General features: G+C 41.9%; 1 protein-coding gene across 18 annotated transcripts in view; it reads left to right on the forward strand.

Moving 5' to 3' along the window:
* NFIA (nuclear factor I A) overlaps positions 1-25,552 on the forward strand; it is a 359,870-nt gene that overhangs the window by 231,698 nt on the left and 102,620 nt on the right. For 16 of the 18 annotated variants that reach the window (XM_027806993.2, XM_027806996.2, XM_055725262.1 and 13 more), the window contains exon 3: positions 10,717-10,782. The exons of the other annotated variants lie outside the window; for them this stretch is intronic. In XM_027806993.2, coding sequence (XP_027662794.2) covers positions 10,717-10,782 — 66 coding nt within the window. The remainder of the gene's footprint in view (positions 1-10,716; positions 10,783-25,552) is intronic. 18 annotated transcript variants of the gene reach the window in all.

Below are 25,552 nucleotides of genomic sequence, written 5' to 3' on the forward strand. Positions count from 1 at the left end.
CGTTACTTCTCTCCGAGTTTTAACTTTATCTTCCACTTGTGTGGCTTACAAACACAGCAGAAACACAGAACAAGTAGGCTGCCTACCAAAAGGCTGCTTTTTTTTCTGCCCGAGTCTATGTTGTTGATGCCAACATGATACTGATGCAACAAAACACGTCCTGATTTTTATGGTAATTTTCTGTTCTTCTTCACAGTCTACAATATTGTGAGAGTAGAAACATATCCATGGAGCAGCAATCAGTGGCAATTCTTTGTGGGCAAAATCCTCTGACTTTTCAGTTCAAGAAAGGCTTTGGTCTGATGGCAATAATTCTGCAATTATTTTTAGAAAAAAAGCAAGAGAGGGGAAGGGAGGTAGGGAGGAAAGGGAACTATCGAGCAGCTTTTTCTGCTGCATAATTTTATATATATATGTATTTTTGCCAGGAGTTTAATTTTGCATAAAGCTTAAGAAAACCTGAAATGGAAATTTTTCACATGCCACGCTGAACTCGAAGTGCACAGAACAAGGAAAAGACATCTGAAAAAAAAAGTAGAAAAAAAAAAAATTGGCCACTACAACCAAGTATGTACTTAACAGGGGCTGAAATGGGAGTCAAGTGGAAAAGTGTCAGGTACATCAAAATGAAAGAGAGTTGTGAAAATGGGGCTGCTAGTGTAGATCCACAATAAAAAAATAGTGTCTAAACTTTGTTCACATTGCCCCATCTGTAACTTGATATTAATCTGTTATTGATAAAAAGTCCATGGAATATTAGTTCTCCTTTTCTTTATTCTTTTAATAATCACACTATCTTTTATTATCAGCAGCATTTTTCCCTGTGTCAAATAGAATAGTCCTTAACAGAGAAAATTGGACTGTTCTTCAAGATACTAGTTCTTTTGAAGTATTCTTTATTCTGTTTGATGTATAGATTCCTGCTTGACTTTTTGGTTAATCATAGGAAAATTTTACAACTGTCCTTTAGGATAAAGAGGAGCATAAGAGGTTGAAAAAGGAGGAGGAGGTCAGGTTTTATGCGGAGTTTGTTGATTTGATGAAGGTGTGTTTTTTTCGGTTTTGCTGGCTGATGAAGTCTTGAATGGCTGTGGCTGCAGAGAGACCTTAGCAAGAGGCACAGGCTGAAATATACAAACATGCTGATGGTCTCCAGAAACAGCTAGGTTATTCCTGTGATGTTAGAAAGGCAAGCTTTGGAAAGCACTTTAAGAAGGCTGTGCTCATCATCAGGGAGTGGGTTTTATTCAGCTTTTTGATGGAGGGCAGGTTTGAAACATTTTTTATTCCTGTCTGCTATAGAAAATCTAGAGACCCTCCTTTGTCATGACCTTGTAGCACCGTGCATCTTGGCCAAAGGAGAGGTGCCAGACCGCCAGCTCCTGCTTGGGCAGCGCAGATAAAGAATGAGGATGGTCACTGACGAGAATAGCCTGGGAATACGCAGTTCCCTGCCTTGGGTCCCATAAGGATGAGTTTGTCACAACAAATAAATAACAAGGGGATGGTGCAGGATAGAGATTAATTGGGTGACTGTATTACCACCAATGGAGTCTCACCATATGGCGGACATAATCCTGCTTTACTGATGTTGGTTTACTCACCAGTGTAAAATTGCATAGAAGCAGACCTGGAGACTTTGACCAAAGCTACCAGATCTGCACATCACACAGTTTCATCTTCACTTGCCTTTATACATGAAATCAGGCATTGCAAAACCAGCTATTTAGTCACCCTAAATACTGTGGTTGTTATTGTTAAACTGAGTTAGAAAATTCTCTGGAGAGAAATGTAGAAATGATTTCTTGTTTTTCAAAATACCTAATAAAAAAAAAAAAAAGGGCAAGTGAAACAGAAAATGAGAATGACTGGAAATATCCCTTCTAGGTGACTTTGGATCCACTCTACCAAGTAATTTTCTACATAATACAGTTGAAGGCTTCCTAAGCAGGCACATTGTAATGGCTGTATTGGTGGGAGTGATACTTTATTATCTAGAGCAGTGGCTTGAGAGCTCAGCCCCATGCTTTTTGCTCCTTTTAGTAACTGTGCCTCTGAAGGTAAATCACTTAACCTCTATGCGCCTCCTTCATCCCTGTGTAAAGTGGGCATAGTTATGCTCACCTTTCCCACAGAGGTATTGTAAAGCCTAGTTTAATTTTAATAAGGTGTTTTAATTTCCAGGATAAAAGGATGTTCTATAAATATACATTAGAAGTAATAATAGTTTTAATGTATGCCATTATTTCATAACAGTGCTTTTCTAGTTTTAGAAAATTTTTAGTGGTTTGAAATTATTACAGAATCCGTTTTTGTTAATTAAAGATTGACATTCGGGCAAAATTTGTTGAATAGTTCTATAAATTCAGATCCATGTGCACTGAGCATGCCCACAGCCGTGCTCACCTGCACTTTGGGATCGTCAGTACGGCCCTTCGGCTTTTAAAACAACTCTTTGATGCATGTGCTCAGAAGTTTGATGGCTTCTAAATAGAATAGTTCAAATATTTCAAAGCACTTGAGATTCGTATAGTGTGAAGCAATTTAAAATTATTGTACTGCAATTAATTTTAAATAACTGAGCACTGCATATGTCTAGAAACCCATACAGATCCAAATGGAAGCTCTCTAAAAATTGAAATGATTCAATAAATTTAAATCACTCTGAAGAAACGGATATAAGTACTGTAAATCATTTTGTGAGGGGGATAAGCAAATTTTCTAGAAGTGAATCTGAGGGTAGAGACTCTAATTAGATTTTTTATTTTGGGGTTTATGATGATGAAATGTAGGTTAATTTATATTTCCCAGGGATATGAGGGCAGCTCTTGTTGATCCATATGGTTTCTTGTAGCTCTTACATAGGCTGCTTTTTTTTTATTTCCCAAGATTACAGAAACTTAGCAATCCAACTTTGCACATATTTTTTTCCATTACAAATATCTTTCCCTCCAAATCTGTATAAAAAGACATGAGAAAAATATTGGTCCACAGCTAGAAATGCCAAGTATATTTTTAAATGCAGCTAAAAAAATACTGCAGAATTAAAACATTGTGCAGCATGGAAGCTAACATTTTTTGGAGCTGGGCTGCTCAATGAATATGAATTTTTATACGCCTAAATCACTGGTTCAGGTGCAACCTGTATCTGTAGGTACCAAAGTGGATTACAGTCTGATAGCTGTTCGTTAGCTTAGAGCATGTTCTCAGTCCTTTCCTTACAGATGTATTAGAAAGATGCTATCTAATGTAGGAAGGCTGGTAAAAATATTGATGCGAGACCTATGAGAAAGTAATGTCATTTCCATTGGCTTCAGCTCAGCTCCAGGAAAATCCGCGTGCTGGTTCCTCCTGCCGCAGTGAAGCACCGTTGTGTGTGGCTCTCCGTGCTGTGCACTTAGCTCTAAGATTACAATTCCTCCCAAGTATCAGAGCCAGAAAGTAGAAATTAGTGCTACCACCGACGCTTGCCTGACCCTTCTGTTTCACTGTTTCTCTAACAGCCACAGAAAAAATAGGACAACACAGTTCCTCTTCGTGCAAGTGCTCGGCACTTGCTGTTGGCACGCGTGCTTCCTCCAGAGACGTTGCCACCTCTCGGCAAATGGCTTGCGAGGGTCCGGCAGCTGTCCCGCGCCAGCAGCAAGGTGTCCCAGCAACTCGGGTGGGATGGAGCCCTTCGCCGCCCAGGGTGCTGTTCCACCAAGCTACTCATTGCGGTCGGTCCGGGGAGAAAATGTGTTTTTTGAATTTGCCCCATGTCTGGTGGGCTCTTCCTGGGTGGAGGAGCCGCAGAAAGCGAGAGGGGCCCCTCTGCAGGGTCTTCCTTAAGGCCTTACCTTACTTTTAGACAGTTGTCATTATCTTTGTCTAAAGGTCATGGCTAAATTGAATAAAAGGAAAGCTGTGTGTTCCTGTCGATGCACAATGGCAGTATTGACTTTCCTAATCCAGTTTGCTGAGGGGTGAGAGAATTAAATTAGATATCTAAGCACAGAAATTGAGAGCCTTTGAAAACAAAGATAAGGAGACAGCCTGTATTTTCCTTTTCCTGGGAGCTCTGGGCTCAAGATTTTGCAGGTGTGTCATCTGATCCATGGCTTGCATCGATCAAAACTGTGCCAATGCATATTTAATTAGCAAGGGGACCCTGGATGCATTATGGCCATCATCCCTATATTGAATGGACTGTCAGACTTTCTGAATGCTTCCCCACCCCCCCCGCTTCGTTGTTTGGGGAGCTTCTGCATTTTGTCTGAGCAGCTAAAAGTTTCTTTGTTTTTAGCTGGTGATGCATACAGCACCACTGAGGAGAATACAAACAAGTAAAGTCCTAAAGTGTTTATTTTGTCTAGGAAAAAGGGCTGAACCAATTTGAATCCTTTGGGTAACGGATTTTTGTATCTCTTGGAATTAAAAAAACACAGTCGCATGATGTTTACTTTAAGAATATTTTATTATGTTATAATAAAATCTGTGCTCTGGGATTTCTTAAGGAAGCCTTTGATGACAATTTGAATTAAGTCAAAATTAACGTTTGCTACTGCAAAGGAATAAATAGAAAATGTTCCAGAAATGAATCAGTAAGCAGGAATCAAAGGCTGTAAACTGTTTTAAAAACAAACATTTAGAAGTGAATCAAATGCTTGTTTGTAATATCAAGGAACAAATATGGGAATACACAGATTCCCCACATTCTAGGCTATCACACGATAGCAGTAAATCATTTATGGGCTTGTGAGAACAAAGAAAGTTGATTTAAAATGAAACCATTTTGATACAGCTTTAGGGTCTCGCAGCCTCTCGGCGAAGTTTCATGTTCTTATTTCCTACGAGGAGGAAAGTAATCGGGAATTTCTGCGTCCAAAAAAAAGTTAGCCCAGGAGCTGTGGAGATCTTTGTTTGCATCTACCTTGGTACAAAGCTGCCCCAGCAGACAGAGTGTTGCCTGATAAACAGATGTAATACACAAAGTCTGCTTACAATACCAAGCAACAGACTGTGGGCACATGTTTTGGTCTCATTCAAACTCATCAGCATAGTCTAGCTAGCTGTTTTGTTGCTAGTCTACTTACGGGGTAGCTTAGTAGCGTCTTACTGGTGAAGTAACAAGGAGGGGTTTTGCCACAAAAGTTTTGTGGCAAGGGCTCATGGGAAAATCATTTGCATACATCTTGTTACAAAGGCTGACTACTTCCTGGCTTAGACAAAGTGTTGCCTGATAAACAGACTTAACACACAAATGTCTGTCTGGAATAAACAACAGCAAGCTTTGATTTACATTTCCATTATCGAAGATAATCTCTTTCCCAGTGTACAGGAATTAAGAGTCCTCGCCTTATAAAAAAACCAGGCTGGCACCGCAGGGATTTTACCACTGCAGAACCTTATTCGAGAGCTGTGGGGATGGGGTGTACTGTAAGGGGGGTATAAAATAAAACTGGAAATCTGGCACGGATGTGTACATGTGTGATGGTGAGGTGTATGATAATGAAGCACTTTGAACTCCCTATAAAAGTTGACTTGAAAGCGATGGCTGGAGTTAAACAGAGAGCCAGGCCTTGTAGTAGTAGCCACCAAAATAGCCATAAATAATAATTGTAGCATATATGGAGCAATCCCTATGTGTTTATATTATAATGTATAATGAAGGGAAAGTGAGTGTAAAAAAGCCTCAGTCTTGGTGCTGGTTTCTGTTTGTAAATCCCTTAAGCTTACCATGTAAGACTGTATATAACGGAGCATGATTTAGCTATTTTTTTAAAACGTATATAAATCTTTGGTAGAATCCATGCCCAAAATTATAGATGAAAAATTTATTGCATGAACACAACCCAGCCATATAAATTTTTTATTACAAATAGGACTCTGAAACTTGAATAAAATATGTCAGTTTATTATACAATATTCCCCCCCAAAAACATGATATGAATGGAAAATTCAGCTTGTGCTCTTCTGCGGTGCTTCTGTGAGGTGCTGGGCTGGCAGCAGAGGAGAGGGAGCCCACTTTATTTAGCTGCAGAGCAGGCTCAGCATGGGCAGTGGCAGTGCAGCCTTGCTCATCTGGCATCGCCAGTAATTTTTTTTTCTCCCCAATGCGGGGATCACCTTTACTGTTTAGAGGATAGGTGCATTTGCACCTGAGTTAGCACGCTGGCTGCTAGCAAAGGCTCAGTTTCTGGTAGGAGCTGGCTCTATGTAGGTAAAAAATAATCTTGACACCCATTCATTCACTTTGGGCAGACCAGCAGACAATAAGGCTGGTCCCTGTGGTCACTGCCACCCCAGGCTAGATTCAGCACACCCTGGAAAACACGGCATGCCGAGAAAGTGCAAGGACCCAGGAAAGTATCCTGTTTCTCCAAAGTCAGGTAGCCATGAAGTGGCTTAGCATTGGGAAGTGCCATGACACTCGAAGCAGGCTTTTTTGGTGAAGGCGTGTAACAACTCTGCACCATCTGTGTCACGGTCTACAAAAAAGAACAACATTGTCAGTCTGTTGACATTGGTCCTGTCCACGGGCCAGACTTTCCTGGGAAGGTTTTATTCTTTTCAAACAATGGAGTGCTCCCTTCCAGCGCCGCGAGCACTGCTTCCATGCAGCCATCATGCAGCCTGGCTGAAGCTGCGCTACTGCTGCAGCTGAAAAGGAAAATTGCATATTGAAAAGTCCAGAGCTTCCATCCTGGAGGTGAAGGTCCCTGCCTGCTGATGGTTTGAGATCAGGCAGACGGGTGTTGGTCATAACCACCTCAGTCATGTTGGGGTAGCATGTGCTTAAGAAACAGATCCAAAGAACAACAGAGAGACGTAGTAAGAAATGCTACTTTGGAAAAAAACTAGCCTGTTTTGTTTGTGTATTTTTTTTTCTTTATCCCTTAATCATAGTTGATTCTTGGAAGTAAAGACTAAAATAGCTTCCACATGCTTTTTATCCTGTTTCCCCATGATTACGGTTGATACCAGATCCCCTAGAGCTTCTCTTGTCCAGTAACATTGACTCCAGTGAACATATGCTGACTCCAGGTAGTTCAGGGTTAAAAATTCCAACCACTAACTTTTCTTCAACTAAAAAAGCCCCCAAATAAAACCCATTGTGCTATTCAAGGTTAAGCTTCCTCAAATATAAAACTAGATTCCTTCGGTTTTTTGGTTTTTGGGTTTTGGTTTTGTTTTTTTTTTTTTTTTTAAATCAGCAATCTTAATAGTGGTTCCTCACTATAATATTTCCAACTCCATCTGAAATCATTTAAATCCTCCCCTTAATAACATGCACTTTATTGTAATATACAGATTCTTTGGCTTCCTACCAGCCTTAGCTTAAGGCACCAATGAAACTCGTTGCCGCAGGGGGCCGTGGATTCAAGAGGGGCTCGCATCTACTGTATATTTTGTTTTGTATGTTTTCCAATGGCTCTAATTATTGCAGGTGGTAGAATTTAACTGGCAGTGTTGTTGCTAAAGAAAATAGGCATAAAGTGTATACTGTTTTGCAGAGTGGCTATCAAATATATAGAAAAGAGAAAATCAAATGAATTGTTAAACTGCTCTATAGTAAGTGATTTTATTGATTTAATGCAAATGCTTATGAAAACGATCTTCCATTTATATCAATTATGTATGGGCAAAAATTAATTTATTCCTCTGGTCACCTGTTTGGCTAACTGACTCAGCAGGACAGACATTCCGCCTCCCATTGTAGCCGAGCCCGCAAAACACTAAACGTTCAGAAAACTGGAATTTTAAAGTTTCCATGTGCAAAACAACAAAAAAGCCCCGACAGGAGTTACTGCCAACTGCTGAAAAAGCAGAGAGTGAGTGGTGGAGGCTGAGCAATACTCTCTCGTCCTAGGCAAGACTGTAAAATACAACGGCTCTGATTTTGCCAATCCCTTAACCATGTGGCGGCACATTTATATGTACCGGATCATCTGCGGCATCTGAATAAAATCAGGGAAGCAAAATTCTGCATATAAACATTTTGGCTAAGTGCCTTAACTCAGTCTTCTTATCTGGGGTTTCCACAAGATGCCACCTTGCATAACAATGCTGATCATACGCTTGCCCAGTGCATGTTTTCGGTAGCCTCCCCTGATCTCCACTGCAGTATAGATTGGTTTTAATTCTGCCTTGTCCTGCATTTTATTGCCCCGTGCCTCTCCATGAAGAATAGCGCTTAAAGCCTTTGTTGTCTTTTTTAGAAATTAATATTTAATTTCAGCAGAAGGGGTGGGTTAGGGAAAACGTTATCGCTGTAGCCAGAGTAATAAAAGAAGAAAGTTAAGATTCAGTATGCAAACAAATGTCCTACGGCCAGTAGAGTCTCTCTTGTGCCACTAGCTTTGGTGTTGGAAAAACAGCACTCAGCGCAAACAAAAGTACTTTGTTTCACAAAATCCAGGAGCAGCTCCCGCGCTGTGTGCTGCTGCCCACCGGCTGCAGGGCTGCTGGGGAGCGAAGGTGCCAGGCTGGGGGCTGAGTGCGCCAGCGCCCAAGCCCAGCTCCTGCTGCTGCCACTGAGCCTTCATCCCTCTCCTTGCTTAGCTGGGTTGTTTAAAATTTTGAAAGGAAAATGTGCTTTGAGTCCCATATTTCTGCAGTAACTTTTTCAAATACGTAAATTCTTTGTGGAATTCTGACCCTACTTTAAACATAAAGCCCAAACGCTGATTGAACCATGGCTTGCTGGAGGAAAAAAAACCCTAAAAAATAAGCAAAAGCCTAATGCCTGCCCTGTAAAATGAAATCCATTGAATGTTCACTTTGAATGTTAACTAAATATTTTACATTCCTAATATCTTACCTTTGTTTCTACCTTTGTGGTATTGGAAAAATGAAACTTCTTGCCAAAATCGTGTGTCCAGAATCTAACAGCACTGTGCATGTTACCCGGTAGTCTATCTGCTGTCACTGATTTGAGCTTCAGTTAAAGGTAACTCAGAGTATCAATATTTAAAACAAAATTGCAGAAATGAGAATTAATTTTTTTCACTGAGCTTCATTAGAGAAATTATTAAAAATAATAAATATAAAAGAGAGGAAATGGATTATGGACACACTGGAAAACACATCGCTTTTCAGGACAATTTTAAAGTCATTGATTTTAAGTAGGTGTATCAGAACTGAAGCTTTCTTTCCTAAATCTTCTGAATGTTTATATTCTGAAATTTATCAAAATTTCTTTTGTGAGCACTTTTTTTTACTGGTAGTTTTTAATTTATACAAGATTGTCCTCTAAGCTTCTGAATGATACCTAATGCATACAGTCAGCAGGTAAAAAAAAAAAAATTGAATATTTAAAATAGGCATTTTCTTTATAGTGCTCTGCGGTAATTAAAATCTTCATTTGCTTAAAAGCAAGAAACCTTTTTAAAGCAATAAATTAGCATTGCTTGACCCAAGGTCAATAGTAGTACTGCTTCTTCCAGCACTATTAATACCTCAAAGAAAAAGAAGGGGTGGTGTTATCACTCTGTTGCAATAGAAGTAAGATTTTCAATTTAATCACAGTTAAGTGTCATGACCTTTTGATCTTGCATTGACTTCTCACTGAAATGTGGTCAAATTTCAGACAGCTAATTCTAAACTCTGCAAAGTCAAGGTGAAGTCAGAAAATAGGTTTGCCATGATTGGGGGTGTTTTTGATTCAGTAGCAAGTACTTTCATTCCCTAAGTTTTGTTTCACAGCAAAAACTTTTTTTACGGGATCAATAAATTACAGAAGAGTGTCGGGGTGGGGGGAACGAGATGGGATGAGTGATGATGATGGATGAACAGAGAGATGACACCAACAAATATCTTTCTATTTGTATTAATTGAGAAAACAGTACATGGAGGCATTTTTAAAAATATGTTTTTTCACACAGGTAAAAGGACCTTTTTTTCCAAATCACAGTAATAGAAATAATTGAGAAGGAAAATACTATTTGACTAAAGCTTCTACTAGGAATGATTTTTGAACCAAAGAGCTATCATCTTCACATAAAATAGAGTTAATAATGTGTAAAAAATGCAAAACACTCATATTTACACGTTTGCTTTTATAGGTCATTTTATTATTTTAGGGAAATAAATTGTGTTCGTTGGAGAGTGTTAGCTGGGAGTTTGTAGGACCCATTATTTACACAAGGTCTAAAGCAGTTCATCCACTATCTAGTCTCAATTTATACCACTGCAAATCAGGGGCAATGCCATACATTTCAGTGATCTCGCAGTACTGTAATCACTGCGAAAGTATGACAAAAATCAACTCTTCTATCAGTTTTGCAGATTTTGTTCCAGAAATGTGTAGACAACAATCCCCACAACTTTGTAGTGTTGCTTAGTTACCTTTATACGCCTGCTTGAAAATATGTTTTGAGACTTTACTATGTGTTGGATTAAGGCTCTGGTTTGTATACAACATAGAGGCTGCATTATAAAAAACATGTAGGAGAGCAGTTTAAATATGCCTTCTTTAAAAAGAAGGATTCTCAAAGCTTAATTTATGCTAACACACACACACACACCAAGCACTCTGTGTAGTGCCGTAAACAAGATTCCCTTTTTTTTGCTAGCAAAAATATTACCTAGGCACGGGACTTTTGCATTATCATGTCCTAGTGCAACACTCCTGTCCTTAAGTTTGTGCTCTCAGCCTTTTGAGGAAGTCTGGCGCCTCTGATCTATTTTCCACAGCAGACCCTGTAATTTTTGGCTGTATTTTATGTTTTTCAGATTCAAGTCAATCTGAAAGTCCCAGCCAGCCAAGTGAAGCTGATATTAAGGACCAGCCAGAAAATGGTAAGTTCTTACCTGCTGCTCCTGCTTTGGGATATTAAAACAGCCCATATTTATAAAGATTTTTTTCCTATGTCTAATATAAAAAAATATTCAGAATAATTGACATGGGAGATAGCTACAAATAGGTTGTGTACTCTCCTCATAGTTAAAATGCTACTGTTTCACTGATCTAAGGTAGCATTTGTTTCTCCAGTCCTGGAGACGACTTTTTTTTTTTTTTTGCCCCCCCCCTTTAAAAATAATTTTAATTAGGGAGATACCATTAAAGAGCCTGCTGTATGCAACCCTTATCCTTATTCCTCCATAGCAAAGGCTTTCAATCCCTGGGCCATGAGTCATGACCCCCTAGGGGTGTGTGCTTCATCGCTTTCATTTTTATCTATGTGCTTTTAACTTCATTTTGTTTATTGATGCTCTCACATGACACACTGAAGTACCTAACCTTTGGTATGTGGCCAGCCATCATTTTAGAGTGCAGGATCTCAGATAGTCCCGCGAAACAAAATGGTTGCTTTGAAATATGTTTCTGTAGACCCATTCTGCACTGCAAAAATCTGCTAAACAAAACTGAGCGGCAACACTTCCAAACATTGCAGTTTCAGGGCAAGACTGCACACCTATAAACATACCAGCCGCTCAGGCACGTACCGACTGCAGGACTGATACAGGTGCTACCGGCGTCGTCTGTATTTTTTCTTCGGCGTGCTTTAGAGTTTGTAGCTACTATGGCTAAGCAGGTCAGGGAGGCTCAACTAGAGCTGGTTGCTCCTTCTCTGTATATTTGCAATACCATTGTTTCAGGTGGCAGCGGCTTGAGCTTCTTTGGAAGTAACGGCAGGGCTGTGACTTTTGGGAACACTAATATTCTTTGACAGTTTTAAAGTAGAAGCAATAGCTTCTACTGAACCAATGGCTTGCTTTCTAAAGCAGCCTGAAAAAGAGTCATTCAGTAATAGTGAATTTCCGTAGGGATTGTATGTGAAAGAATAAGTATGTATATAAGGGAACAGCTTCTCTTCCTTTTTATGTTTAAGGTAGACCTCAATAATGTTTGTTGGCCCATCAGCAACTGAGTTTTGTCTTAGTACTTATATTTGGGACTTAGAAATAAGGTTTCCCAAAGTGAAAGTGCTTATTATGAATAGTTTTTCTTGTCTTTTTTTATCCATAGCCAGATCTTTTTGGTAAGACCTAAATGTAGATGGGGTATCCACTGTACTGGGGTCTACTATGCATACACAGGAAAGAATTTACGTGAAGGGTTTATGTCTCTAAAACCTGTCACCATTTGGGGGATATGTAAATCCATCTCATGTAATACAACTGTGACTGCCCTTTCACAGAAAAACTGCTTTTGCCCCAAATCCCTACAGCTGTGTGTGTGTTTAGTGTGCATTTGGGGGACTTTATTAGCAACTGAACAAGCTGCAAGTGGGAGTGAGGTTGAAGGGCTGCACTCATATCCAGACTGCTTTTGGATCAGGGTTTAAACGGCAGATACAATGAAGGAAAGAAGAGGTTTAGGTACATAAAAAACTTCAAAATATCAGCGTAGGACATATAACAGGGCTCATTGGGCTGGTAAGATTTTGGCATTTGGGGTTCCCGTATTTTCCTCCTATTGAAATATGAAAGGTTTCATATTTTGATAGATTTTGTGCTGTTCATCTCTAAACATACCATCTTAAAACATTTCTGTTGTTTCTGAAAGACAGTGCCTAATTTCCCTTATCAATCGTGTTCACAGATATTCTAATTTGTAGCCAAAGGATTGTGAGGTTAAGAGAAGAACTGACTAAACTGTGATTTTTGTTCTGCCAAATCTTCTATTTTTTTGGTGGGGAATATGTTGCCTATGTTGATTAAATCATATTTTAATTTAGAATGTATTAGGCACCAAGCATGTTATTATTTCATGTTTAGATAATATTCTTTCACAGCTATTAAACCACAGTTCTTCTTACCCTGCAGTTTCTTAGTCTTAAGGAAGCCTGTTACACAACAACCTCCCCGAAAAGCAGCAATGTCAGTGTTTAATAATGTAAAATCTGTAAGAGCCTAGTGAAATGAAATATCTCTCATTTGGAGCCTGACTTCTCCTTGTTAAACAAGCTTTTAGTGAATTCTTGGAACTTTCCTGGTGACCTGCAAAAGGTACTTTTTTTTTAATAAACAGGAAAAAGATTTTTCTTTTTCTCAGTTTTACTAAAGGGTATTTTTCCCCACCACAGCAGAAGCCTCCTAACTGATTACGCACCTTTTGCAGTGCCTGTGTGGGAGATTTTCTTTACAAATGCATCTAACGCAGTCGGCTGGCCCTAAAGGGGTTGCTCCCCCTGGGCAGACGCTGAGCTCATTCTCAGCACACACAGCCCCCACTTGCAGTGTACCCAGTGTGTAGATCAACAGAGATCTGCAGCTCTTATCTACTGAACGTGAGGATGAAAGCAAAACTGCAGGCTTTAGAAAATGAAAAACTGCACGCACAGAAACGGACACAATAAATCATATTAACTGCGTTGTTCTACGCTTGCTGTAGACCCACTTCCACAGGGCCTGATCCAAATCCCTCCAGAGTCAATGGGAGTCTTGTAATTGATTTTACTGAGAGTGGGAATGAGCCCGCACAGAGAGGAATTTTTTTTTTTAATCAAAGAAAAATAGTATTGTGAATAATCCTATTCCCACTGATGCTAACAGCTGAATGACCAGATTGAGGGCAGATTTGGAATAATTTTGCATGTATTTCTGGAAGGCACAAAGAAGTGTATCGATTAAGTACTACCTTTTACATTCATGCATTCCTTCATTTTAAAAAAATAAATCTTTAAAGGCCTTGTGAGGGTTATACAGCCTCTCTACTTGCCTGTTAATATCCTTTCTGTTCCACTCCATAAATTCTAGAGCTATTTATTATACACATATATTTTGCATACCTTGAGTAATGTAGGTTCAAAAGGGTCAACTATACAGCCCTGAAAAAGAAGGCCTCCTACTACAGATTTTAATTTATCATTCTAAATTGTATGTGTTATTTTGGAAAGCCTGTATGTCTAACCTTCATTAAAGTGAAGTTCATGGGAAAAAAAGGTTTTCTTTTGGAGAACCACTCCTTTTTTCTAGAGGGCTTTACAGTTGCATTTTCTGGAGCAGAATCATCACAGAGAAGATGGTGACGTCTTCTGCTCTCAGTGGTGGCTTTAACACCAACTCTAGCCTTTTCTTCAGCCTTCGTTACGCCAGAATAGTTTTCAGGGATTCACTTACCCGATCCCTGCTGCAAAAATTTTCAGAAATATTAAGTATTTATTTTTTTTTTAGCGAGGGAGATATCCAGCATGATGGTCATGAAAAGCAAACATGCAGGCGAGACAGGGCTCATTCATGTATGCATGGTCCAAGGTCCCCATGTCTTGGCCTGGAACTGGGAGGGGTAAAGCTAACACGCAACTGAACAGCGTGCACAGTGCTGCTGTCTGTCAGGTCTGTTAGCATAGGAAAGAGCTTCTTGAGAAGGGGAAGAAACCCCAGAATTTGTCTTGTTTGTTATGTAGGTGAGGAAATTTGCAGGAGGGGTGATGAGAGAGGCCAGCAACTTCATTTGAAAGGCAGGAGCATGTTCTGATGTCCTGATATTTTGCTCAAATGAGGTTTTTTTCTGACCAGCTGGGTGGAACACCCGTGTGGAAAATTCCCCACTTTTGTAGTTGCCTAATGGTATGTAAAAGCTTCATTTCAGTTGGCACCGCAAAATGATTTTGCAATTCACCCAATCAAAAAAAAAAAAAAAAAAGTTTATTGATTTTAAAAGCTTGTTAAATGTGCTGGTTTGGTGTTGTATTTTATAAACAAACTAGTTTTCAGTGAACTGACGATAACAAAATGGCTAGTCTGATGTAGCAAAGTGACTGCATGCCTGGGGATCAGGAACAACTGAATTCCCGGCTCAGCACTGCCATGGACTCTCTGTAGGGCTTTTATTCTCACTTTCAGTCGTGGAAATGGCTATCGGATAGATTTTCTTTTTGTAAGTAGGATTATTTTAAACTTTTGTAGGAAAACTTTTCAGTCTTTTTGTCTGCAAAGTGGGGATATTTGTGACACTAGCTTTCAGAGATTCATTGAATATTAAAAGTCAAATCCTGCTTTGCTCCAGCTGGAGTTTAACTCTGGAGAAAGGCAAGAAGGGTGTAGCACAAACTGGTTAATAATTGTGGCACAGCACTGTGTTGCTGCTGTCAGTAAATGGATGTCAGACATCCACCAGGCAATGTTTGTGTTTGATGTAGTAGTACTGACGAATTAATAACTGCAGCATAAAGGTACACACAAAATGTGCTGTGTAAAGCAGAAGAATGCTGTGTCATTTTCTACAGACAACTGATGTCTCTCGAGCATGTGGTATTGTGATTTGATAACTCAAAGTTGGTGGCACACTGCTGTAATTGTAGATTAGCAAATTATTTTTAAAAAAGTTGGTAAATTCTCCCATTTCAAGTGAGTGTGACAGCATTCATTATTACAGCTGATTACACATGTGTGCCAAATTCATTGCTCAAACAATTTCTGTAGAGGGAGAGGCATTTATCTAAAAAATGAAAATGTTTAATGCCCAAACCAATTGCTTTCTAGTTTTAATGTATTCTTGCTGCTTTGAGCTGCAAGTACCTTAACAGCACTGCAGGAAATGAAAGGCACATTGTTCTTTGTAACATTAAAAAAAAAAAAGAAAAAAGAAAAACAATGATGTACGGTAACTCACAGAACTCGTTTTTCAACCCTGCAGTAATTACACTGGACTTGTAAATATCATCTGTGAATTGTTTGCTTAAGTAGGGCAGGACTTGAGTATTAAACCTTAAAAAAAAAATTTAAGTATATGCTTACTTTTCCATGCCTAAAAGCATAAAGGAAGAAATTCTAGTCTTTAAGCTGTGGGGGAAAGAAAAGGCAATAGTGGGAACATACGGAAAGAGAAGTTTCCTTTTCTTCTTCTCTAAGCAAGGCTGGTCATGGCAGGCGTAACACCGCTTTGGCTGCAAGGAAGGAGGGGATTATGTGCAACCTGGTAAAATGCAAAAGCAGCTTGTGGAAAGACCTCTCTGCCTTGACAAACAGGGTGCAAACTGCAGACCCTTTCTATACGCTTTTGTTCTGGCCCCAGAACCTGGCATTCTCATTTTGTGCAGTGGGGTAGCTTCAGCCAGTGGAGGTGGTGCCTGGCCGGCCTGAGTGTTAGGCACTCTCCTCGGATGCAGAGTTCAAACCCTCCTCTCAAGCTGAAGCGGGCAGAGGACGTAACTGTTCTTTGTGCTTGTCTCCATCACTCAACCACAATGTAAACGGTAGCTGAGAGCCCTTCAATTCCTTCAACAGCCAAATTTTAAACTGGTATAAATATACTGTCTTCCAAGGGCATCCCTTCTTCTCAGGTCATACTTAACCTTCCATCTCCGTTACTTCAGGTGGAGTCCAGCTGCCTTGTGGGACTGAACTGATGCCAACCAGCTTAACACTTACTAGGGTGATGCTGCAAGTGCAGCAGGACTTGAGGTGTCTGGAGGGTCAGCTGTCCTTGGACAGGCACCTTGATTCCCACCTGAGCAGCGCACGGGCATGAGCAGTTCTCTGTATACACAATGCTGAAACTGGTACTGTTAGAAAGTACATCGTCTCAGTTGACTAGCATTCCTGAAACACCTCCTTTGCAGCAAATAACCAAGCCTTGCAGGAAAAGTTTTCTATCAGTTACAGTTGCAAACAGGGTAATACAGTAATGGCAGCTTTTATTAGTGTTCTTGATCTTGGGATCATTTGCATCAGAATCTTATAAATGCAAGAAGACTCTCCTCTCTTGTTTACAGAGCAACACTGAGGAGTTATCACAGCCTGAGGGACTAATCTAAAATTAACTTTGCTTCAGAAAAAGCTTTAAAAAAAAAAGCCCTTAGCATTTTCAATGAGGAATCTCATAGCTGGCGGTGAAGTTAAAGCTCCTGGTGATGTCAGCTTGTTTGCACCTTTGTAACTTGCCAGGACCAAATTCTGAATGGATTTGCACCCTTATGGATCATGTTGTCTGCCGGGAACAGCAATGGGGAACTTTGTCCAGGCTTGAAAGCTCCGGCTGAGTAGAGGAGCCCTGGTGGGGCTGGTCTCTTCTGCCTTCCCACGGACTAGACAGAATTGGCTGTGGATTCGAATAGGACCCATCAGCTGATGAAGGTCCAACCTGTGTTTTATCACCCCCTGAGAGAGAGTACATGTAGGCAGTTCTGAGAGCCAGCATCTCCCAAGGAAACAAAAGCAGATATGTCTGGTTATAAATTTAACTTGTGTGATTCAGTCTTGCATTTTTTTCATTTTCTTTCATTACAGATAGATCTCAACAGGAACTAGAAATACAGTGTTTTAATCATAATAGTCTAGAGCTGAAACTTTGCAGCAACCAGCTGTATTTCCCAGCCAGTTTCATAACTGTCATGAAGAAGCAACTGAATAATTAGGAAAGAAACACCATTTTCCCCTTTATTACCATATTTTCTTTGAGATTCGTACTCAAAGTCAAAAGATTTTGTCATTTAGATTGTGAGGCACAGTTACAGCATTTCCAGGATTTAGTGGGTCCTCTGCTAGGCTCAGGATTTAGCCTGCTTATCAGTAGCTGGCACTCTCTTGAGGGGAGCCGGTGACGGCAACAGCGAAGGGTGTTGACTGTCAGTCGGGTGAGATACGTGGTCGTCAATCAGGGTCAGTTCTGCAGCCTCTGCTGGGGCCGAGTGGAGAGCCTTTCTCATCAGTGACCTGCAGTGTCTGAGACTTGGGGATTGACAGAGGACTTCAGTTTTCACTGTTGCTAACCATTAACCTTCACAAGCAAAGCATTCCCACAAAAAATTCATCCAAGGCGAGTATGACAGGAAATATTCAAAGCATGAAATGAATGCTTATAGCATGACAAAGCAGTGCTTGAAAGACACGAAACGTTCATTACGCTTGGAATGGCTGAATGCTGCAAAGGAAAGGAGGAATAAAAATGTGGCTACAGTATAGATTTTTATTTCTTCATATGTGTGTACAGGAAAAAGGCAATGAACCTTTCCAGTGGATAAGGTGCATAAATACAGCTGGGATTATTCTAAGTCATTTCAAAATATATTTATATTCTGTTGCTCCGTTCCTTTCTGTGTATATTTATCCACAAGATAACAGCAAGGGCCATCTAGAGGGCAGCTTGGAAATGGGCTGGCCAGGAGCCCCGTCCTGGGAAGCTCCCGTGCCCTGGGGAGGCGAGTTTCCCCACCTTGCTCTGCAGGGCCAAGGCTTTTCTTGGCCTCGCAGCAGTGCCAGGTTGCTGCCCTTCCTCTGCCGCAGCACTGGGCTGGGGGCGGGCAGCCATGGCAGGGCGCTGACCCCGTGCCGGCCCCTTCTACCCATGCCCTGCCTTGGCGTGTTGAGAGGTGCCTCGGTGCTAACTTTAACCAGTCCTCCTGGGATCTTGGGAAGGGCGGCTAGAACTGTGAGCAATCTCCAGGTTTCACTACAACCGTACTTTCTGTCATGACTTCTTGAGAGACTTGCTGTTTAATTAACAGCTGAGAGTTGTGTTGCGTCAGAGTAATTGCTACTGCCAGAGCGGACCACAGGCTGAAGGATGCTTTTGAATACCATGCTTGCCCACCAAGAAGCTGGGCACTTAGGGAAACAAGTTTATTTGTGGTATGGGCATCGTTTTAATTTTCTGTCCAGTAGAGAGAGGATTTTATTAGTGGGAAGCGAATGTGATGCCAAGGCCTAACTTGCAAAACAAAACCCCAAACCTATCTATTTGTCTTTCGATGTAGGAATTTCCTAATGCTTGTAATGTAAGACAAAGGGAAAATTTTACTTGCAGGAAAATTGCCTTCCACAATAACCAAGAAAAAAAACACAAAACGCCCACACCAGAGCAGCATGATCCAAAATGTGAACTTTTTACGCCTCCCCAACCTTCTAGGTTAGGCTTCCAACCAAGTGATCTTTTATTATCAACATGATATACCCTTGACATAATTTGGCGCAGTAAAGCTTCTTCTGCTGAACTCGTGATTTCATTTACTAGATCTGATGAAAGTTCTGTGAACCACAGTAAAATGTGATAATTAGTAGTTTAATTCTTTTAGGGTGTGCGTATTAATTGAAAAGGCTTGAACTATAAATACAGGGCCTGTGGATAAAAGCACACTCTGAAATCAGTCGCTTATCCGAAGTATTCATTACTTCACATCTATTTAGGTAGTGTCTCTTTGCAGCAGTGCCAGTCGGCTGTTGAAGTGAGTGGGAGCCCTCCACTCAGAGATCGCAACAGCAAAATCCAGGCTGCCTCGCCGCTGCCTCTCATGCGATCGGAAGCACTCTCAGGCCAAAACTTTGCCCTTTGTGGTCAAACCACTGGAAGATGAAAATGTGTGCTGGGAGCTGTGCTCTGCAGATGGTGAAGCACCGGCTCTCTCGCTGTGCAAGCTGCAGGAGACAGAAAGGGGCTGAAGGCAGCGTTTACCGGCCAGCCACCGCATCCTCCTCTCCCGCTCAAGGTGGAGGCGGTGGCGGGTGGTGGCAGTGGGTGGCAGACTGCCCGTCTCTGGCAGCTGAGCGGGGGAACTCTTTCTGCTGCTCAACAAGTCCACCAGAGCATCAGAGGTCCCCCCATGATTCGAGTCCAGCCAGCCTGGCACTTTGTAACAAACTGTATTTTTACTCCTGTAAAAACTCCTGTAAAACAAACTGTATATTTACTTACTCACCATACCTGGGACCGTTGGCACCTTAACCTTCAGCCAGAGCTTGGTTCATTTGGATGTGAATGTTGGAGTGTAGCCCACGGCCACCAAGAGCTGCCATAAGGGATCGTGCTTTCTCGCTTGCGCTCATGTGTTCTTTTGTTCTGACGTCCTGACCGACACAGGAGGTGTTCTGTTGACTGTAGGCCTTTCCAAAGAAATATCTGTTCTATGAAAACCTGTGCTGTTATTTCACACCTTCCTCTGGTTTCTGTGTGTGGTGTAGTGCCTGGATGTATCATACCTGGTTTTACAGGTACAAGGTGATTTTCATTCAAATGGATTTCAGCCTTCATAGTCATATTTGGTTTACACACTCACAAAAAAAAAATATGCATACTGTAGATTCATGGGTTAATCAGGTGTTTTCCAAGTAGCCTTGATTTTTTAAGTCTAAAGCTATGTACGTGAGCAAAGAGGTGCACATGAAGAGCAATGCACAACTGAAATCTGTAGGCTGAACTGTTGGTGTTGTCAAGGGAGAGCACTTTGGTGAGACCAAGCTCCCAGAAAAAGCCTCATCACTTCTATAGCTAATTAGATACTATTTTTTAATTGCAGAAGTTGCTAGATAGGAAATGGAACAAAAGTTTAGGGTGACTCTCACTGAGCTGTGAGAATAAAATCCCCTCCGAAGTCTGGCCGTAGTGTGACTGAAATGGAAAAATACCAGATCTGTTTCTTGGAAAGTGAGAAGGAGACTTTTATTTGCAATGGTTCGCAAATATTTTCCCAGGAGCAACACAGTGAGCGTGGCAAAAGGGGGCAGGAGGAAGGTGAGGCGAGTGAGCCACGCTTATGAACATACTCCTTTAACTCTGCTATTGTTATCTCCTACATAAAGGGCGCTACACGTTGTTTACAGCAGTTCATGTTATTCATGTCTGCTCCTTTTTCTTCTGTCAGTGCCGTGTCTTCAGTTATATGCCTTTTTTTCTGGGTTATGATAGTGTCCAGATAGATTTTGGCGGTGGGGTGGTAGAAAGGTGCCAGTTGATTAAATGTGCTGCTTACTATGTGCATTTCATGTCTGCTGTCTTAACATTTTTTTGTTAACCACTGTTGCAACTGAAGAAAATGCTGAAGTTTGACAGTTGGGAGTTACTGCCGAGTATGTGCTGTAAACTATATCATCCCTCTGCCTTCTCCCTTTCTCCCCCTCCTGCTGAAACCAAGTGATTTATAAAATGCCTTCACATTCTTGAGTGAGTTCACACTATCACCTCCAGGCACTGCACTGAGGAGTCTTAGGAGTGGATGGGAAACACAGATCTGATAGCTGGTATTTTTCTCTGGAAGGGGTTGGGGGGGGCTGGGGGGGGTGAAGCTGATTACATTTAAAGGAGAAAAGTTTCCCGCTGTGCCCCAGAGTGAATCTGTAGTCAGTGGAGTACTTTCTAGTAAACAAGCAATGTATGTGGTTATAGTGGGCTTTTATTATTACACACTGCTATTGTTTTCCATTTTCCTAAGATTTAATTAATGAAGTCATTTTAGAGTGTCTGTAATCATCACCTCCCACCCTCCCTCACTCATACTTAAAGCAAGGGAATCTGCTGCAAGGCACACTCTGGGGTGAGGAGCCGGCACCTAGCTCCTGTCACTGGCAAAAGGAGGTACAAGAAAACGATACAGTTGCTACAGGGGATCCAAATATTTTCCTTCTCTCTCTCTGGCCTTTGCAGAAGGCATGACTGGCACCCCAAGCCCTGGCTGCAGTGTGCCCTCCCGTGGGCTCACTGCCGTGTCCCCCCTGCCCCAGCCCACTGCAGCGCTGCGTGACAGAGGGAGAAGTGGTGCTTTGGTGGTGCGGTGTCTCACCAGGTGAGCCAGGGGACGGGCCAGTAGTTTCCTACTAGCCAGGCACAAGGAGGTCAACACCATCTTTCAGACCATGGTGGGTCAAACCCTTTGCTGGCATTTCTTCTCCCAGGATCATAAGGAAGGAATAACTTGTGTAGCTTGTAACACACATTCATAGAGAATCTAGACCTCTGTCCCTGTTATTTTTCTACTTCAGTTCCTTACTCTTAAAATTTTAGCTGTAACAGAAGGCTCTTTGACAGCTGCATCCCCATCTGAAAACCTGCTGGTGTTTGGGGGGTGTCCCCACCTGACCAGCTTTGCAGTGCAGACCACCTGCAATTTTCCCACATGTTATACCTCAAAGCCCGTAAAAATCAGGGAATTTGCTTTCAGAACGTTTCCAATAGCAGAATGCAGAGAGCTAGCTGGGTCCCCCATGCCGTACAGAGGGGAGCCAATTTTATCGTACAGCAGAGCATGCCATAGCTTGAGCTGCTGGAGGAAGGGAAGAGGTGAGAAGCAGGAGAGGATGAACAGCAGCTTGATGGACTGAGGTGGCTGCGGTTTTGAGGCAGGAGGGGAACTTCACAGATTTTTGTGAGGAAAGGCTCCGAGCAGTGGTATGGTAGTGCCCCACAGCTCAATTTAAAGCAATAATAAAAGGGGCTGGAAAGGGTATGACAACCTGAGCGAACAGCTGAGGAATGAAGCAGCCCAGTATTAGTGAATCCAGATTTCTGTCTGTCATGGCCATGAAGGATGCATTTGCAGTAGGACTGGGAGCCGTCCACTGTTAGAAGGAAAGAGAAGTGAAGATCATCCCGTGTACAATATAAATATAAGTTGTTATTACTACTATTGCAATGTCAGCCGTAAACTGTTCCCATGAGAACAGAGATGCAACATCATTGAAAAAGAATGTCTTACTGTGAAATGGGCAGCAGAAACACTGTGGCATTATCTGCTGGGGAGTGAATTTACCTTAGTGATAGATCATTTATTCCCTCCTGCAAATGAACCAGATGAAGTACAGGAACACAAGGATAACTCAGCAATACTTGTATTTTACAGTCTTCTGAATTAAACAAACAAACACAAAAAAAAGTAGCCAGATATAAATGTAAGGATAGAGGAGCATGGCATATCAAAAGAGATTGCCTGTGGCAAGATAAGCAAAATTTCTTTCAGGTTTCTGCCAACATGTTTTATGGACTAATGCTTGGATTTCATCCCACCTAACATTAGGCATTAAAACGAAACACCAGCTATGAACCTAAAATCCTCACTCTCCCTCTGTAATCAGTGGAGATACTGGGTCTTCTGGGAATTCATCTCTCTCTCTGTGTTGAACCTCAGGGACATTTAAAACCAAGATGTTTCAGGTTAATGCTGTAATTTTAATGAGATTCTGCTGCTAGAGGAAGTTACCCACCCCTCTCCTGCCTATTGGAAAAGCCAGAGTAGACAGAGTTTGCTGCAAGAGCGAAGGTGGATCTAGCAGGGCACATTGACTTGGTTGAATGATTTCTTTTGGGTAAAAGGGTGGACGGTGTATTTACTGTTCACGTGTACTTTCCTCCCTTTCTCTTTTTCTCTTGACTTCTACAAAACAGGAGTTTCTTAGGTAAATTAGCATTGTGGAGAAGTGTTTATGTGCTCTGTGGAAGAATGTGTCTAGGGATGGGCATACTGGCAGCAAGAACTTCCTTCTCAACTCTTCCAGTGAAGTTTTGTTCTAAACTGCCCAAATGGAGCCATTATTCAAACGTTAAAATGTTCTGTTCCATTTCTTGTTTTCATTCTTTTATGTGTCTGGGGACTAAACTGCTGTGAAAAAAAGCCCATTCTCACAGGATGTCTTGCCTAATTTTGCAGACAAGAGGGGTTCAGCTATTCCAATTACGAGGAGATAAGAATCTGAAATGTTGGGATCACATCCATCCTGAGCTGAACTCTGAATCTTCCAAAGTCCATCCATCATTATTTTTTCCTTTTTTTCTGTATTTCAGTAATGCGAGCAAAGAAGGAACAGAGAAGAAATGGATGTTTATGCATTATAAACCATAATGGATGGGTTTCCTTTTTACTTGAGTTGCTTTAGTTTAATGTAAAGGTCCCTGTGAGTGGAATTCCTTTTCCATTTTCATTCTTTCTGCCTGCTCAACTGCCACTCATCAGCAAAAGGTCTGCCTTTCATGTAAAGTCAGTCACAGTACAAAGTCTCATAATTCACATGCAGAGTACTGTTAGAACAAGTCTGATGGCAGTTGCAGGGCAGGTGAGCCAGGCTGCTACGCATGGTCCAAAATATGACGTCCTGGCCCCTGCAGTATCTTCAGATTGTCTTACATTGATACAGATAGGGTGTCTGACACCGCACTGCCACATTTCTGCATCCCTGTGTATCGTACTATGCCACACAGGACTGACTGCTGGGAACAAGTAGGAGGGTCTAGAGAGGCAAGCCTCCTACTGTAAGAAGAGGACTGCACAGGCTTGGCTGACCAACCCAGCCTCTAGCAACAGATTAATCTCAGGTCTTCACCTTTATACCAAAAGTGTGTCTAAGTTGCTGGAGGCAGCCTTCTGGAGTGAGACATCCCACCACTGTCATCTCAATTCCTTGAGGCACCTCATCCCACCACTGTCATCTCAATTCCTTGAGGCACCTCACCTGGAACCCCCACATCTGCTACACATGGGATGAGCACATGAAATTAGATAAGGACTAAGAAGGCCCCTCTCTGCCCCTTCTGTTTACTTTGTTAATCTTGAATCCCTCACAATAAACTCACAATTAGTGAACTCTGAGTCCCTCTTTGGGCTCCAGTCTGAGCAGATTACACAGAGAAAATAAATTTGGTCTGTGTTCTGGCCTGACCTTGGCCTGAACCTGAGAAAGTGAATGCCCCTATCACACCAACATGTGTCTGTAGAAGTACAGTAAACACAAACGGGGGTCACTGTCCCTCTCTGTCGTACAGTCCCAGGCCAGGAGTCTAGAGTTTTGGGCTGGCCGCCCAAGCACTTGTTAATAAATGTCCATTCTTAGTCTGTAAAGGAATGTAGACAGGGCATCCTGCCCTACAAAACACAAACTTAGAATAAAACAGAAAGAGAGTCTAAGTCATCATGCGGAGCTCTGCTGCTGGTTTCCACATCCAGCAGTCTTTTCTCACTGGACTTATGCTGCTAGTTTGGGACTTGGCTGGGGGGAGTCATCCACTAAGACACTGTGGGTTCTCCACCATTGTCTGTAAGCGTAGTTGTCTGCCTAACCCCAAGTGCATCAGTCCCTGGGAAGTCAATCAATAAGTCTGTGGGGCTTCCTCCTCAATACTTGGAGGAGGCAGAGCCCTGGCAGAGCCCGGGCTGTGAGGCAGGAGATCCTGGATCACCCAGTGTGGGGGTTGTGTTGCTTCTAGGGTTGCGCAGTACTTTGCCTGTGCATCTTCGTAGTCCCAGCGGAGTCAGTCAGAGACATATTGGGGGGATGACACGTTCCTTGTGGAGACTCATCAGTGCCTTTGCTAGTCATTCCATCCTTTTGTTCTTCTCTGGACACGTCCTACATAACTAAGATGGAGTTGGTGCAGACCTTGGTGGCCATCCAGAGATTCTGTGGTCGTTGGAGGCCCCTTTGTTCTCTGCTAGCAGGCAATGAGGACAACCCCTTCAGTTCCCATCCCTCAGTATGCAGCGTCTCTGTGGAGAGGGTGACACTGCTCTGGGTGTCAGTGCTGTCTGGACAGGAGTTGTAAGCCCAGACTTGTTGGGCACATGGTGTTTGCCAACAGCAGCCTAAACTGCATCCATAAGCATCAAGTTTTGTGTTCTAGGTCTTGTGCAAGCTTGACGCATCCCTAAACAAGCATTACTGCGCTTCCCAACCCATCCCTTTCTGTCTTCTCTGCCACCAGCATACCAGAGCTTTATTTCGGAGACTTACCTTGGTACCCTGCTGTCCAAGGTGAGACAGCCCAGGTGCTTCTGGACAAAAGCTCATGAGGTTTCCCCCATCTTCCATGCAGGGATGTCTCAGGGTGGCCCTGACTGAACTTTGTGAGCTCAGTAATGTGGACAGTCAAGGACAGAACGTATGTGTGTTGTCACACCGTGTCTAGCAGGAAGTCTCTTTCATTCCC

The sequence above is a fragment of the Falco cherrug genome, chromosome 12 (assembly GCF_023634085.1).
Source record: "Falco cherrug isolate bFalChe1 chromosome 12, bFalChe1.pri, whole genome shotgun sequence".
Taxonomy (NCBI): domain Eukaryota; kingdom Metazoa; phylum Chordata; class Aves; order Falconiformes; family Falconidae; genus Falco; species Falco cherrug.